The sequence below is a fragment of the Phascolarctos cinereus genome, unplaced genomic scaffold (assembly GCF_003287225.1).
Source record: "Phascolarctos cinereus isolate Bilbo 61053 unplaced genomic scaffold, phaCin_HiC Scaffold_5;HRSCAF=322, whole genome shotgun sequence".
In the NCBI taxonomy this organism is placed as follows: domain Eukaryota; kingdom Metazoa; phylum Chordata; class Mammalia; order Diprotodontia; family Phascolarctidae; genus Phascolarctos; species Phascolarctos cinereus.
In genome coordinates this window covers 369,184,296-369,202,298 of record NW_027555958.1, presented here as the reverse complement: position 1 = coordinate 369,202,298, position 18,003 = coordinate 369,184,296, and the positions used below count along the sequence as shown (strand labels likewise).

The following is an 18,003-nucleotide window of genomic DNA, read 5'->3' as shown; positions in this document are numbered from 1 at the left end:
AGAATTTTGTATTTTTTCAGTCAATTGGGAACAAAGATGTCACCCATTTAAAAGTATTAGTGCCCTTATGCCCTCATCTAGGATGCCCTTGGGCTTTTTTGAGCTTGTTAAACAAACAACAAACTTGAAAACCCATGTGTTCATATTAATCAGACAGTATTTAAGATTGAGGGATCACTGTGTGCCACAAGTACTTGTATGCTATTAAATACAAGACACCATGGTCTCTGTTCTTACAGAACATTTAAATTCTGTGTAAGCCCACTACTTTCTTTCCCCCTCCCAAAAAAAGGACTGAAGATAACACACACAGAAGGAAGGATGGGAAGGAGGTAGAAAGGGAAGAAGGAAGAAAGGAAGGAAAAGAAAGGAAGGAAGAAAAGAAAAAGTAATGGGCTTCTCTAAAGTTATGAGGTAAGACTTGTCTATAACATAACTTTTTAGGATTTTTAATTGCCTTTCTAAAATATTACAACTCTTTAATGGAGACAAATGGGATAAAAACGATTTTATTTTGGGAGAAATAACCAGGCATCATGAGAATTTTTAATCAAAAGCCACTTCATTAGGTATATCAGGTACCCTTTCCTTCAAATTAAAATCCACATTATGGATTTACCTTTAGGATTTAGAATCCCACAGTATATGGCTGAATGGATCTATTAAAGGATTAGCCAGATTCCTTAGTTCAAGACTTGTAAAACTTCCAAGCTTTGGCTTGGCTAACATTGCTGTAACTTCTCTCTAGCACTCAAGCTATTCAGAACATTCATTTTCTAATAAAAGACTCTTTCCATTTTTTTCTTTTATAAAACAGGAATTAATAGAGCAGTCTAGTAGCCAAGAACCTCGTCAGAAACAATAGAAAGGGAAAATGTTAGATATCATCTCTTGTGGCTAGCTCATACTTTTTGGTAACCATGAACTTCAAATTTATTGAATTTATGACACATGGAAGTCAAACACTTGCAGCTAAAGCCAAGTATACTGTCTATTTTTTCCAAAGGTGTCTTGTGCACATCCACTGGCAAAACTGATAGTTCTTCCTACGTTACCTCAGTGTTCTATCCCTTCTTATCTTCATCCAATGACAATTTCTGCAGGCCCTGGTGATCTCTTCACTAAACTCACCTTCAAGCACCAGTTCTGCTCCCACTCATCCCTACTTGTCAGAGCTATCTTATTTGCTGATTATTTTGCTCCTTCCTTTAAGCCTATAGTCACTATTTTTGCTCCATGAACCAAGTTTCCAAGTTTTTATTCCAGTCTACTTTTCTTTCCAGGGCAGCTACGTGGCAAAGTAGATAGAGTGCTGGGCCTGGAGTCAGGAAGACTCATCCTTCTAAGTTCAAATGTGGCCTCAGATACTTACTAGCTGTGTGACCCTGGGCAAGTCACTTAACTCTGTTTGCCTCAGCTCCTCATCTGTAAAATGAACTGGAGAAGGAAATGGCAAACCACTCCAGTACCTTTGCTGATAAAACCCCAAACAGGGTCACAAAGAGTTAGACATGGCTAAAAAACCACTGACAACAACAAACTTTTCTTTCCTTCCCTAACTTGATTATTCTTAGGCTCAAAATCCAGATTGTACCACTCTAATTTCAAGTTGAATGCCTACCATCAACTCCTTCAAGTTCACACCAACCCAAAATCCGTTCTTGAAATGAATACATGATGACGTGAGAGCTCTTCCTGGCCATTCCATATCTGAGTGGCAAAAAACTTTTACTTTCAATTCCAACCCCACAAAAAAAGTATTTAATTTTGTTATAGAATTTTGGAGCTGAAAAGGACTTGAGATTAAATTCTTCACTTCTAACCTCTGACCCATGCCACACAGTGGCTTTTTTTCCCCAATTATCAGCCTTCTTGATCTCTTTTACAGTATTTGATACTACTACAAGCTCTTACCTTTTTGAGATTTTCATCTTGTCTTCCATAATAATAAATTGCATACATCTCCACTTCCCATCTTTTTGACAAACTTTTCTTGGTGTCCCTTCACTGAATAACCATTCTCCTTCTACCTCCTAAGCACAGGCATTTGAATACATTCTTTCATTCTCTTAACTTCTTTGCTCCCTCCCTTCATTTATTCCCATGTCTTCAATTATCATATTAGCAAGTGACTCCTAAATCTATTATCTCCATTCCCTTCACCCACTCTACACTCAGTCAAACTGCTCTACTTGCTGTTTCCCATAATTAAGATTGCATTTCCTGACTCTATACCTTTATATAGATGATTTCCTCCTCCCCATAACCTTTTGCTTAAAATGCTTGTCCTCCTTACCTGGGCCCCTTGAAGCCTTTGGAATCTTCAAGACTCAGCATCTACAAGAGGTCTTTCCTGATGGCTCCAGATAGTTCTTCCACTATACCCCACCAAAGTTACATTGTATTTACTTTATAAATATTTTATACTTATCCGTGTATTTTTCATTTCCCCTAGTAGAAGTTAGGTCCCTTAAGGACAAAGAGTTTTGTTTTTCAATCCCCAAGAACTATGCCATTGCTTTATTATATATACACATATATATAATCTATAATTATATGTAATATAAATACTTTATAATATAACATAATAGGTTCTCAATAAATGCTTGTTGAATCAAAGTTATCTGGGACAACTATGAGTTACTAAAGATGTTTGAATAAGGGAATGATACTGTTTGATTTGTGGTGTAGTACTAGCATTCTGGCATAAGTGTGGAAGATGGTATGGAAAGACAGGAGAGATTGGAAACAGGAAGACCTATTAGCAGGTTATTGTAACAGACCAAGGAAGAGTAAAGCATGCTTGGACTAGAGTAGATTCTGTGAGAATGAAGAGGAGAACAAAAGGTAAATTCATTCATTCATTCAAACAATAAGTGCTTACTTTATGCAGCAAGATTATAGAATCTCAGCTAGTAGAAACTTTAAGAGATCACCTATTTCTAGGTTTCAGAGCTGAAAGAGACCTAAGAGTAGTCCAAATTCTTCATTTAACAAAAGAGGAAAACTGAGATCCAACAAGGTCAAATGACTTACACAAGGTCACCAACTGACACATTTATGATCTTATCTGTGTGTGTGGTCCCTCCAACAGGGCATTTTGCAGCCTATTCATGTATTACCAACCCGTGGAACTCTTGTCTATGTCTTCCTATTGATATATGATATGATGTACATTAAATAGGCTAGAGGCATTCTTCTAGACCACATGAAATTGTGTAGGTGTCAAAGAAGCACATGGGCTGTATCTTGTTATTTCTCTTTCTATAAACAGCCCATTTTTTTCGTGATTATCCCTTTTTCTAATAACATTTTTATACTGCTTTTCCTGCACAATTCTTCACTTGTAATGTGTAACTATAATATTATCACACGTCTATCCAAGGACCTTCACGTGATTCTTGAATTTAAATCTTTAGAGACCATGGTATTCCATGACTGGTAATCACCTAAAAAATACTGACTGATGTTAAACAAGATGGACCTTTGTTTCAGAGAAATTCTTGGATGATTAAAAGAACTGTCATTTAAAAAAAGACAATGTAGCTCACTCTCCTCTTATTTGGTTCTGAGGTCAGCTTGTCGTCCATTTGCAGTGTCTTTCCAAAATATATGTCCTGATAGACCAGCTCTGTGGGTTATTCTTCCAACTTTATATCATACTCATACAAGGTATTCTTCATCTACTCTTGTTTTAAAACGTAGAGATAGGGACTGAGCTCTTGACCCCATTTAGGAGGCTTTGAAATATTCTAATGATTGATGCAATGAACATAGACATATCCAAACAGGAGAATCTAGAGAACTTTTCTAATTACAGTGAGACCCTCTTCCATTTGGACTCTGAAGTGGACAACTTCCATAACAGAGCAAATTTCTTTGTGAAGCACTGATCTCTTTGCTTTATGTCTCACTTGGTATTAATAATTAGATCAAAGAGTTATTTCTGTTATTACATGTTCTAAGGATTCTTGCATTATTACGTATATATGGATGAGAACATTTTGGAGTAGAGACTTAAAGATGACATTTTATTCCACTAAGCAAAATACAATTTTTTATAACCATTACCAACAAAACAAAACAGTTACCACAATGGGGACTTTTTTTAAACATCCTTTAACATCCTAAACATGAGTTTAAAGATGTGGTAAGCTGTAGAATATAATTTGTGAAATTTTGCCTTATTCTTTCTCACATTTTAATCAAGGATGCTCTCAATGCATATATATGTACATATACATATATATGCATACACAACATATACACAAACACACATATATGTATATTTTTATTTTCAAATATTTTGTAGAAATGAGAAAGAAATAATTTGGGTTAGTGATTATTGATAATTTTTCCAAGTATCTTTTGTTTAATAATAAAAATGTGATTTCCCCCCCAAGTGTTTGATATCCACCTCTCTCACAAATGTCTTGAGAATCAATTCAATGATGCTCTCAGACTTGTGTCATCTTCAACACAGATCATGCTTGCAGTCTAATCTTTGTGCTTTCTCCACCTTTAGCGTTCCTTCTACTTCTTCATGTAGATAGCAGACTGTGATGTTAAAAGTTCAAATATAGTAGCTCCATCATCACTGACAGAGGAAGTATTTATAATAACAAATCTCGATCTGAAGTTGTGTAATTAGTATCAATCAATATCTGTATTTAGTATCAAGAATAACTAGATCAAGGGTAACTAATATTGAACAAAATCTATAATAAGTAATAAACTATGAAAGTCTTAATTTGCTTGGAAGTTCCTATTTTAAAAGAATAAGGATCAACTTCAAACATGCCACATTCAGATGGCATGGTATCAGCTGGAAAGGGCATTGGATTTAGAATCAGAGGGCCTTGGTTCAAATTCTGACTCTCACTTTACTACCTGTGTGACTCTGGAAAAGTCACTTAGCCTTTGTTGGCCTCCATTTCTTTGGCTATAAAACGAAGGGGTTGTACAGGATGACTTACAAGGTCTCTTCCAGCTAAAGTTACGATATTGTATCATGGTTTCTGGAGGATTGAGATTGTCCTCATTAACAATGACATTTTTAATTACCACCATGTAAGATATAAATGTGTATTCTTGGATTAAGAGGCTTGGGCCTATGTGTGGTAGTTGCAGAGAAAGTGGTGAGAAAAACATTAAAAATTAGTATACTAAAGAAAAAATATTTGTTGAGAAAAATAAAAGAAAAAAGTATGCTATAATCCTTATTCAAAACTAATCTGAAATGTCACTAGTCATGGTTTCCTTGCCTTGAAAAACTTCAGCCGAGAATGATGCCTCTAAGTCACCCCTGGCCACTTATTTCTTAGAGAGATGTTCCAATGATCCATAATCTTACAGATCTCTCAGATTGCTGAAAAGCCAGTCCCCTGAGTGAATCACATGAAAGTGGGCAAAATTCATATCTACAGCTGAATTGTCAAATAAATAGGGTGCAGATAAAGCTGCTCAGAGGCAAATATTGACTTAGTCATGGTGGCTGCAACAGAAAAAAAAAAGAGAGAAAATAAAAAGAACCTAGCTTTATTACCCACCCACATGTAATAATCTGAAAATCTTATCCTATTTCATTCATTTTTAAATACTTATTTAAAATCTGGCCCCAGGAGACAGATGACAAAATGTATTCTTAACTGGAGGTTGCAGATTATGAGTTAGAAATATTGAATAGGCAGTAACATCAAGCTGATGGCTTGATTTTGATAAACTTTTTTTCATCTTTGCTAAAGGGAAAACTTACTGAATAGGGGTAGAGGAGAGAGGTTTAAAACAAAATTAATGTCATATGAAAACAAAAGTTGTGGAATTCTAAGGCAATCAAACTTTTGCTTAAAATAGACCTTTTTTTTTTAAAGATAGGATCTCATTCTTTCAGGTTCAATTATAGGTCATATTTCATTTCCTATAATATCAAATCCTTGATTTGTTCTATTATTTTTAACCAAAATAGTAACTTAAAACAATATGATTCCTGAATATAAGCCTTTTTCTATTTTTTTAAAAGGAAAAACAAGACAAATATTCACATAAAACATTAACTTATATTTAATACTTCAGTAATTATTGATTTTGTCAGTATGATTACTCCCTCTACCAATACTGACTGCAACTCTCTACAACTTAGTAGATAATTGAGTTGTTGTGGCTAAAAAGTCTGTCACCGTAAAACCAACTGAGTGATAACCCTCTCTGAACTTTGCTAAGAGAGTCCTTGGATAACAAACATCACCAAACCTGTCCTTGAAACCTTTCTGGTTTCTTTCTTTCTGCAAAAGACTGTACTCAGCTAGCATAAACTTTGTGAACATCGGGTAAAGACCATATCACAGAGAGCCTAGAGAGTAGGACTTATTATATCTTGTGATAGTATATGAGGAATTATAGAAGTATATGGACATTATAAAATAATCTGGGGCTACAATATTCATTTGGAAAGGCTAATAGCTGAAAATAAAAATGAAAGTCACAAGAAAAACATAAGGAATAAAGACATTTCATGGATCAAAATTTAGTGATTATACAAATCTATCCTGTATAGTGTTTATTTACTTTTAAAAGCCAAAATCCTCTATTCACCTATTGCTAGCTTATTGTTCTAAGAGAGTAGCATTAAAATGTGTAAAAATCACAAAATTAAATGAGATATCTGGTAGAGCACTGACTCAATGGATATACAAAAGAGGAGCCCGGCCAATGTCACATGATGCTTAGATACACTTCAAAGTTAACATTTCTCCACTTACTGTGAGGAATTCACAACTTAAGACAGAACAATTCTGGTTCATGATATAGCTTAATTAAAAGACGTGTATTAAAACTACTGAATAACATCTCCCCTTTCAGGTGAGGTATATTGGGTGACAAATTGTAAGAGTATATGCTAAGCTATCAGGGCACAATTAGCTAACAGTTCATAACTCTACATAAATAAAAACTGAATGATATGAAAACCCCTCTCCAAGTTTTATACTATTAAACTATGCTTATGCAAGCAGCTAGAATAATGCTATGAACAAATTTCTCAATAACTACAACAGATAAATAGAACCATAAAAACATAATAATATACTTGTGAGCAGAGAATAAACCCATTATCATTCCTCCCAAAATACTAGTTCCCTTTGATTAAAAAAAAAAAAGTAAAATTTAAAAATGAATATTGCCACCCTGTGGAATTTCCAATAAGAAAAATCTTATAGCCCTCCTGGGCAGCAGTGTATAGAGCACTAGGCCTGGAATCTTCCTGAGTTCAAATCTGGCCTCAGACACTAGCTGTGTCTGAGCAAGTCACTTAACCCTGTTTGCCTCAGTTTCCTCATCTGTCAAATGATATGGAGAAAGAAATAGCAAACCACTCCAGTATCTCTGTCAAGAAAACCCCAAAGGGGGTCATGAAAAGTAGGACACAACTGAATGAATGAACAACAACAATAACAACAGCTCTTCCACAAAGAAAAAAAATATCATACCTAACACCCTAGCATCTCCACCTGCTGGGGTTCCATTTTCTTGTCGTGCTACAAGTTCACTCAGAATAATTTGTGTTGCCCCAAGCCTCGGCAGGGTGACATGTGCAAGGAATGGCAAATTATTTTTCTTGGCAAATGCCTGACTTGTTTCTCGTCTCTTCCTGAGGAAGCCACCTTCTGGAAACAGAACAATCCACTTTCGATCCCGGCTCCTGTAACAATTTTTTAGGTGCTTCTTAAGAAGAACAAGCTGCTGGTCACGATGAGATTTTCCCTGGAGGGCACAGACAAACACACACACACACACACACACACACACACACACACACACACACACACACAGAGGGATTAAGTTCAACTTAGTTTATATGGAGCTATTTCAAGGTTAAAAAGAAATCACCAGTCCTATACTCCCTCCCACCTCCAGAGGAAAATAGGTGCAAAAAGTTAAATTACAGAAAACTGCAAAACTCCTATTTCAATATTTTTGTTTCAGACAGATTTCCCACATAAATATAACTAATTCTTTTTAGTTTAACTTTTTCTAGGAGGTCTCAAGAATAACTTTATTTTCAGTTCTCATAAAAAGAAATTTATCTTTAATTCAAGACAGATAGTCAACTTTTCCTGGCAGTTTATTAAAAAAAATTTACAGATGTTTTCCATATAATTTTTAGTTTCTATTTAAACAAGGTCAAGTCAACAAGCAGCTAGGTACTGCAGCGGATAGAACACTGAACTTGGATTCAGGAAGAAATGAGTTTGAATCCTACCTCAGACATTTACTAGCTATTTAACCCTGATTAAGTCCCTTAACTGCTCTCAGCCTCAGTTTCCTCATCTGGAAAAAGGGGGAAATAATAGCACCTATCTCCCAGGGATGATGTAAAGATCAAATGAGATAATATTTGTAAAACACTTTGGAAACCTTAAAGCGCCATATGTAAATTTTAGCTTTTATTATTACATATTACATACATTATTTTTATACTAAATATTATTATATAACAACCAATGCCTTAGTTATTCTGAAAAGGGACTGAAACCCACAGGCAACAAAGAACCACCATCTCTTGAGATTTCTGCTTCTGCCTGCTTAATTAAGTAACTCCTTAAACCCTAACCTCTACTCTCTTTGGGGTGGCCTTTAATTTCTCCTTGAACTTTTACAAGGCCAAAAAAGAACTTTTATTATTCCTACTTCTGATTGCTAACTGGGAGACCAGCGTTCAAGTATAACTTTTTTTTCTTTAACAAAGATTAAACAGCTTTAAAAACAAATATAAACAAAGCAGAAGGTATACACAGTGTAGGACACTAGCAGATGATAGTGTTTTTTCTTAGGAACTTGTGCAATCTCAATCATATTCCCTCACTCCCTTTGATCTGCTTTTCTAAACCCAATTTTTACAAATGGGTAGATTTCATTTTAGTAAGGATACTGATATTCAAACCTTCCCAAACTACTTAACTCAACCCCTACATCTGGGAATTTTGGGTCTTTGAATACAACACTCATTCTCTACGGTGATCTCCTACATCCCCTTTTGAATCTCATAGGCTTCAGATATATAGTTATCTCAGTGTAAACTCCTTGGCCTAGAACCTAAAGAAATTCTCTTCCTTTCCCACCTCTTGGCTCCTAAACAAGAAAGATGCTTCCTGGCCTTCTAATTTATCATCCACCAATGGGCTCAACCTCCTTTTGGAGATCTTAGTGCTCTGTTCCTTGGAAGTGCTTTTTCTTGTCTTCAACCCCATCTACTCATTTCCTTATGGATTGAGAAAAATTACCCTAAACTGTAGCAGCTGGCTCAGCCTTTGATGGTTATACTTTTTCTTTCATCTACTATCCTAGATTTATATTGAGACTTCAGACCATGAGAATCTCCATGGCTCTCTGAAATTGTAGAGCACACGATGAAGTTCCGTTATGGACTGAAGATCAGTTTTTGCTCCAATCCTTTCATACCTCCCCAGCTCCCCTCTCATTGGCTATGCTTAGGAGAGTTACATACTTCAGGATTAACAGAGACTAGATATCCATCGCTGCTCTCTCAGTACTTACCTGTTCTCACTATGCTACACATGTCTTGTATCCCCATCTCTTCCCAAGGTAGGGGTCTATTAGAATCCAGATTTTTTTTTTGCACAGTATATACATTAAACTATTCTTTCTACCCATAGGAGTACTACCTGGAACATATTCCCTCAAATTATAAAACACACATCAACACATGCAAAGACTATATTTTATAAGTAGTTAAGTGGTGAAGTGGAGAGAGTAAAGGACATGGAGTCAGGAAGACCTGAGTTTAAATCCTGGCTTAGATACTTCCTAGTAAAGTGATCTCGGGCAAATCATCTCCATGCCTCAGTTTTGTAAAGTGGAGGTAAAAATAGCATCTCCTCAAATTGTTATAAGCATAAAATGAGTTAACATATGCATAGCACTTTGCAAACCTTAAAGCATCAAATAAATGCAGGTTATTATAATTATTTTAGAGAAGTGGGACACTTTAAACTATAACACTAATTACTTGGCTTTCATTGTCATTTGCAAAGTATTAATTTTTAAAAATCCATTTTGCAATCTGTTGTAAATAATGGTAACAAGGAGTAGCTAAGAGATCCTACAAAGTTATTTTCTTTTAATATTATTACCTTAGTTAGAAAACTTCATGCATATTTCAACACAGCAAATGCCAACAGCTATAATAATGCCTCATTTTATCTAGCACTGTTGGGTGAATGTGGGATTTTGAAAAGGTAAACTGTCCAGATAATTGAAATCTAGCACTTTAAGCAATGAAATGCTTTATATTTTACCCACTTGCAGTAGAAACATCCCTAAAATGCCCCTATGTTTTAGTTAGAATATATTTGACAAAATTTAACCCTTCTTAAAGATTCATGGTTATGATTATGATAAGCAATCACTGAACTGTGTGATAATGCAACAATATACTCAAGATTCATTGAGACATGTTTCACTGAATCCTCCAGATAGTGGTACTGTGCTATTCTAGTTGGTGGTTCAGTCAAAAACCAACACTTACACATGTTCCCCTTCAATAATTGCTTCGGGGACCACTGAAATGTATATAGGGATATTTTCCGCTACAAGTTAATCCTGAGTGATATTAGGCAAAAGAATATAATGAAGAACAGTCACTGACAGTACCTCAGTCAAATTTTACTTCGGCAGGATTTCACAATAGTGGGATTTTCTTAGAATCTACTACTGGTATTGCTACCTTCTCAGTAAATGACGCCAATGGCCAGTGTGTTTGCAACTTGCTTCCACAGCTACCTAGATTTTCTACTTAGAGAGTCTGGTGGTCTCCACCCTACTCCTAATAACAAACGTCAACTAGTCATGTATACTTTGGACTCAAGTTTTACAAAGTACTTCCAAAATTTTGTCATTTCCTTTCCTGCTCTCTGGTTATAACTGCAAGACAGAATCAAAAGTAATAAAGAAAAGTCTGAAGGCTGAATATCACATGTAAGATAAAGTCAAATATAACAGAATGTAAGTTCCTTGAGACTACCACTTTTTATCTTTCTATGCCCAGCACCTAGCAAAGCACCTGGGGCACATGTTAGACACTTAACAAATGCTTCTTGACTGATACGCTTTAAGCCTGAGAATGAATGAAGGGAGTGTGTTTACTGCTCTCAGAGTGAACTTCGGTACAGCTATTTTTGTTGGGTTTGAAGACTCCCATTTACTCATTTGCAGTTTCTACAGAAGACAGAGGCTGCTGGATAAGATATTATACATGATAAATTCCATCCACCCTTTCAAGTCAACCACTTATAAGAATATGAAACATTTCACCAGCAGCACACCCTAGGGAATCTTATACCTGAGCTTAGGAGGTGAAAGCGGTAGTGGTTGCCTTATCTTGTGATCCTTGAATGGCAGGAGGAGGCAGAAATTGGCTATTTCTTATACTCCAGGGTTAAAAATGTCTTGGGAACACAGGAAATCCGGAATGAAGCTTCCTGAGACCTGTAAGCTGGCTGGGCACTTCCTGTAACTGCTACATTTGGCACTAGTATAATTACATTTCAATTCACTGATCAATCCAGTGGCAAAGCAAGACAAAAACAAAAACTCCATTACTTACCTGTCTTATAAAGAAATCTCCATGAATTAGAGAAACAATGCCAAAGTTTGTATACTTAAATATGTGATCCATCAACCACATCATCTGAGCAACAACCTGAAATGTTTAGAAAAGAAGCAGTTAAATCTTGGGTAAATGGAACCTGACTTAACTTGGCTCAGGCTTGGGGAAAAAAGCCTCAGGCTATATCCATAAGAAATCTTTAGAGCCCTTTGCAAACTGGCTCAAACCTCCCTTTCCATGCTTATTATATATTATTCCCCTTCACACACTCTACAATCCAGCCAAATGGGCCTTGCTGTTTCTCCAGACAAGACATTCCATCATTTGTACAGGATTTCATCCAACCCTGGAATGCACTCCCTCCTTATTTCCACTTTGTAAAAAACAAACAACCAACCAACCAAACCCTAGTTTCCTTCAAAGCTGGGCTCATGCCTCCCTGTCTACTACTTCTATTATTTCATACAGTTGTGTGTGTAAATACTGTCTTCCCCAATAAAACACAAGTTCTTGGAGAGCAGGGACTGTTTGGTTTTTGTCTTTGTATTTTCAGTGCTTGGCAGAGTACCTGGCAAATAGTAGGCACTTAAATCCTTGCAGGTTAAATGATTGAATGATTAGAAGACTATTGATAGTTCTAGAGATTAAAAAAAAAAAGGTCTAAGCATAGATCTGGGACTTAGGGCCCCAGAACTCTAGATTTTTTGCACAGTTCTTTGTTCGTAACAATGAACTCTTAGTCCTTGCTATTATTATATATACTGTTATGACCAAGATACAATTTCTCTGCTTCTTTGGGATTAAAAGTTCCCAAATTCTATGGACCTCAAAATATTCTGCTCTAAAAATGGCAATAGTAAAATTAGTCAAATTAAAATTTAAATTAGCTAAAAATTCTTTAAAGCTTCAATATTTTATAACCAAAAATGTTTGTAAATTCCCTAAAATGATAAAGGGAAAAGTTTAAGTGCCTAGCATTTTGCCAAAGTATTATGATATTGTAAAATGTATCAGTGCTATAACTAAAGGTCAGGAGATAAAGTCCAACAAGCAAAAATCACGTATAAGCTTGTGAAACAGAATTCTATTTATAAATTGCATTAGTAAGAGCAATTAAATAGTACCATAAGGCCCCTATTTCATCAACCTTGAGCACAACTTAGAAAAAAAATTTACTTTCCTGGTCACTGGAAGAATACAAAATTCTAACACATTATCAATCACTAATATGGGTTAATAACTATTAAGATGGAAAACTTTAAGGCAAAGACATGAACTGAGAATAAAATATAAACAGAAACTTAATGAATTTACTAATTAATGAATTACCTCTGCTGAGGTAATGAGTTCTTCTTGGTTTAGCCTTAAGTGTGGCTATAACCCTAAGACAGAATTCAGAGCTTGTTAGCTTTCACTCACTGTTAAATTCATTCACTATCCTCAAACAGTATTTGCTCTCACACCAAATTTTAGAACTTTTAATATTTAATGGTCAGTAATAGCTTATAGTTAAATTATATTGGAGAGTATCAATGAGCTAAATTCAGATATTTATAAACTATTTTGTTTACCCCCTGAAAAGATATTTCCAAATAATTTACAAGGATTTTTTTTGTACAAGGTTCATCAGGCTACTTGTTTATAACCAAATTGAGGCCATAAGTAGGCAACTTCAAATGGGATATTCTCCTTACTTATTTGGATTTGTACTGACAAGTGAACAACAATTTAGCTATCACAGTCAAGAGAATTCATTTTTAGCCAACAGTCCTTCTCTTCCTTTATCACAGCATGCATGTAGGAGGGCTTCAGGTAGCTAATCCTGAAATCATAATTTTTTTTTAAGGTTTAAAAAGACAGCTCTAATTACTTTTCAAGCATGGTCTTTAAAGGTAGTTTTGCAAAAGCAGCCAAAAATTTTATTAGCCAACAGAAGTTTTTCACATGAATCCAACCATCAAGACATACAAGAAAAAAAGTAAAAGAGGTAATTTTTACCATTTGTAAGGCCTGGAAATGAGAGGAAGTGACTACTAAAATATAACCCAATTTCAGTTTTAGTATTTTTAATATATTGAAGCCATGTGACTATAAACACTCCCTTCTTAGATACTTTAATGACTTAGTGACCTTAGCAATGTGGGTGCTATCACTCATCTTGTATGACTTTTCTCCTGTAAATCCACAGGGGTCCATTTAACATGTTGGGGGCCTTCAGTATGCTCTTTTGGTAAGACAAGGATAACAATAAAATGAGTCATCTATTGCTTAATACTTTCTACATTACCAACCCATCTTTTTGAGGTCATGAATTTCTCTAGTAACATCCAACATGCCACTTTTGTAAAATTTCTTTTTTTGTAATATATTGTAGCCTGCTCATGCCCCCCATGAACTTTCTCATTGCATTTTGTAGGCTCCTCAACTTTCATGCTTCAGAGACTATGATATTCCATGACTGGTAGTCATATATCACCACCTGAAGAATACTATTGTTAAAAAGTCAAGGCTTTGTTTTGAAAAAAGAGTTTACTATATGTTCTTTTTTCTTTTCTGGTGAGGCAACTGGGGTTAAGTGACTTGCCCAGGGTCACAAAGCTAGTAAGTGTCAAGTGTCTGGTCTGAGATTGGATTTGAACTCAGGTCCTCCTGACTCCAGAGCCGGTGCTCTATCCACTGCATCACCTAGCTGTCCCTCTTAACATACTTTCAAAAAGAAAATTTAGCTCACTTTTCTCTTATTCAATTCTGGGTCCCGGTCATTGTACATGGTCATTGTCTTTTTCCAGTGTCTGTCCGAGATATATGATGGACCAGTTCTGTGGTTTGTTCATTGAACTGCATATCACAGACTGGACAATAAAGCATTCTTTACCCACATGAATTTCTTAATTAGGTTGAACTCTTGAATAATTATAGATGTCATTTAGATACTCTATAATGTTTTAAAATCAGCACAATGTCATACCCAAATAGCAGAATCAGGAGGACTTCTATATCTACAGAAGACCTCTTTAATTTAAATTCTACACTTAATATCCTCTGGGAAAGTTGCAAACACCTTTGATGAGCAAACACTTCCCTTTTTTATGCCTCACTTGATATTAGTAATCAAATGACTGAAGAAAGTTATTTTTATTGTTAACATAGTCTAGGGAATCTTGCCTGATATTAACAAATGCTTAGGAGACATCTTCAACCAAAAATAAGCTCAGTAAGATCTTGCATTCTATATACCTTCAGGACAATTAGCTGACAATAAGATGCCGTCTGTTGTAGCATACCATTTGCAAAAGATTGCCTGTTCCCTTTTCATACCTTTATCAAGCATGTGCTTGATGTATATGTAGATTATTCTCAGACTAACTTTGTAGAGATGAAAAAGTGAGAATATGGTTTGTTTGTTATTGATACTGTCTCGGCTGTCTTTGTTGGTGGTGATGTTTTCAACTGCAATCCCTTGTGTTTGTTTTTCTCACCTTGAGTTTTCCATTTTTCAATGATCTCAAAATGGTCTCACCTCTAGCACAGATCTGCTTCATGTATATCCATTCTAGTCCAGCTGCTTATCCCATCTTTGTTTTCTCAGTGCCATTTACATTTCCACATGCAACTATTTCTAGGACTGTTTGATTTCATTTTTGTTGAGTTTCATTTGCTGTTATATTATCTGGTGTTCCTGAGTTTTCTTGAGGAAAGTATTAGCAATATGATATGCCTACGGCTTCTGTGTAGGTTAATTAAAAGCTTTTTCTTCACTTTTTGTTCCCAACCCATTCCAAAGAGCAATATGTTACACAATAAGAAAACGTCTCTAATCATCACCACCCTACTTTTAACTAATAATTTAAACAAACAAAAAAACCTGATTTAGACAAGTAGAGTCCCAAGAGTAAAGAACTTGTAGTAAGTGGCCAGGCAAACAAAGGAACTGGCCTCCTTCAAGGCTCACCTCAAATATCACCTTCTCTAAGAAGCCCTTCACCTCCTCTTTACCCAGTGAGAACCTCCCTTTTGCCCTCCCAAGATTAACTTCCCTTTATAGTGGGAAAACCTCTTTTTATGTAGGAAAGTATCTACATATTGCCTCCCCCATTAGATTCAGAGCTATTAGAGAACAGAGACTTGTGTTTTTGCCTTTTTTTTTTTGTATCCCCTGCACTTACCACAGTGCCTAGCATCAGCAAAACCCCAGATGAAATGATTAACAAAGGCATCTTGCCATTTGGGGGGAGCACATTTATAATCAAAAAGTTGTTTAAAGTAAGCTCTGGCCTAAGTCCTCTAATTCCCTTTACTTTTTGGATCAAAGTATTATAAAGCTGTCAATCAAGTCTTATGGTTGAACTCAAAATTATGTAACTGTACTATAATTCAACTTCTTAATTAAAAACCTAATAGTGTCATTAGACATAAAATCTCTAAAGCAGAGTGAATGATGAACTCAATTACTATCTTTCTCCCTTTGAAATTAAAGGTATTAATTTACCAATGAGATGGACTCCAAAAGTTACTGCAAGCAAAGTTCCCAAAAGTTTCATGATTTCAAATTTTATATACAAATCTGTTTAAATAAATCAAATTCCAATTTACTGATCATGAAGACTGGCAGTGAAAATTTTTTAAAATAGACTCAACTACTTTCTCAGTATAAATTAATACTTGTCCTGAAGTAGATGTTTATTTTTATGTTTGTGCTTATTCTTGGAGATAAAGATTGCAATGCCATCACTCAAATATTCACTGATCACACTTTTTAGATTAAGATAATCCATTCTTCCTGTTTTCAAGTTAAATGATTGTAGGGGAACTTACATAACAATGTTGGATATAACTTAATGGAAACATAAAAGAAAAATGCTCCTAGGCAAAAGAATCTGGAAGAAATTAATCTTTCTATAGCAAATTTTATCTTCCCTAGAGTGGTTGAGTTTGAGTATTCTGGTAAAACCAATCTACTAATTTGTACTTACTACATATGGCATATACATTAATCACTTTAAAAGAATGAGAATGCAATTAAATATTAAGGAATATTCAATATAATTAAATCATTTCTCGATGCTTCAGAAAACACTTTCAGAGCTTTCTTGCAATATCTCCAGAAAATAATTATTAATGTCAAATTATTATACTTCTAAGTACCAAAGTTCTAGCTAACAGAGATTTCCAGTTCATAAAAAGCTGAATAAACCAGCTTTTAATACAACTCAATACCATATATCAAGTGGGTAGGAAACAGTTATTTTAATTCCAAATGTACATCTATTCCATGACAATCTCTCATATTTTAGCAAATTTGTTTCTAAATAGCTATTTCTTTTCAGAATCTATTCTATAATGCAAATATAATAAACATTCACTATACATTTTAGTAGCTGTTATGTATAAGTCACTTGTCCTCACGAAGCTTATAATTTAATAAGAGAGGTATACTATGTATAACAAGGTAAAGTGGTATAAGCAAATGTAAAATTACTGTGTTATAGTTCAAATGACTTGGGGAGAAGAGGGAGACGTAGGATTTCAACAAGGAGACACAAAGGAGATAGCATACATCATGAAGAGGCACAGAAATGAGAAAGAGTGAGGTATACTTGGAAGATGTAAAATAGCCCATTTTAATCTGAACATAAGGTACATGAAAGGAAGCTGAGAGAAGTAAACCTGAAAAAGTTAAGCTGGGGCAAGATTACAGAGGCCCTTGAATGATAATAAATAATAATGCTAAGAATACATTCATATAATACTTTAAAGTTTACAAAGTATTTTCATCACAAAAGCTGAGTAAAGTAATAATACATGCATGTCTCCCCATTTACAGATAGGGAAATGTGAAACTAAGGAGTTTGGACTCTGTAAGCAATACTGAGTTACCCAAAGTTTTTTAAATGAACAGTGACATTTACCACAGCTCTACACTAAAAAGATTAATTGGCCAACAGTTTATGGAATAAATTTAACAAGGAGAAACTAGTAGCTGGAAGGTAGAATAGTACAATGCAAAGAATGCTGGATTTGGGGACAAAAAACCTGGATTAAATAATGACAGTCGGCGTTTATATAGTACCTACTGAGCACCAGGCACTGTGCTAAGGGCTTTACAAATATTATCTCATTGGATCCTACAACAACTCTGACAAGTAAGTGATATTATTATCCCTATTTTTACAGGTGAGTAAACTGAGGCAAACAGGGGTGAAGTGACTTGCCCACAGTCATGAAACTACTAAGTATCTGATTCAGGATTTGAGCTCAGGTCTTCCTAACTCCAGCACAGTGCTCTAACCACTTAGCCATCAGCTGCAACTTGGATTGGAATCTAACTTCTGCCCTTTCACCATCTGTATGATCTTGAGAAAGGTACTTCGTACTTCAGA

The 18,003-nt window shown here is 35.2% G+C and overlaps 1 protein-coding gene across 2 annotated transcripts in view; it reads right to left on the bottom strand.

The window, feature by feature from the left end:
- Nucleotides 1-18,003, bottom strand: part of LPGAT1 (lysophosphatidylglycerol acyltransferase 1) — a 124,239-nt gene that overhangs the window by 56,882 nt on the left and 49,354 nt on the right. For both annotated transcript variants that reach the window (XM_021007849.2, XM_021007848.2), the window contains exons 5-6: nucleotides 11,621-11,716; nucleotides 7,485-7,758 (exon numbers count right to left, since the gene is read on the bottom strand). In XM_021007849.2, coding sequence (XP_020863508.1) covers nucleotides 7,485-7,758; nucleotides 11,621-11,716 — 370 coding nt within the window. The remainder of the gene's footprint in view (nucleotides 1-7,484; nucleotides 7,759-11,620; nucleotides 11,717-18,003) is intronic.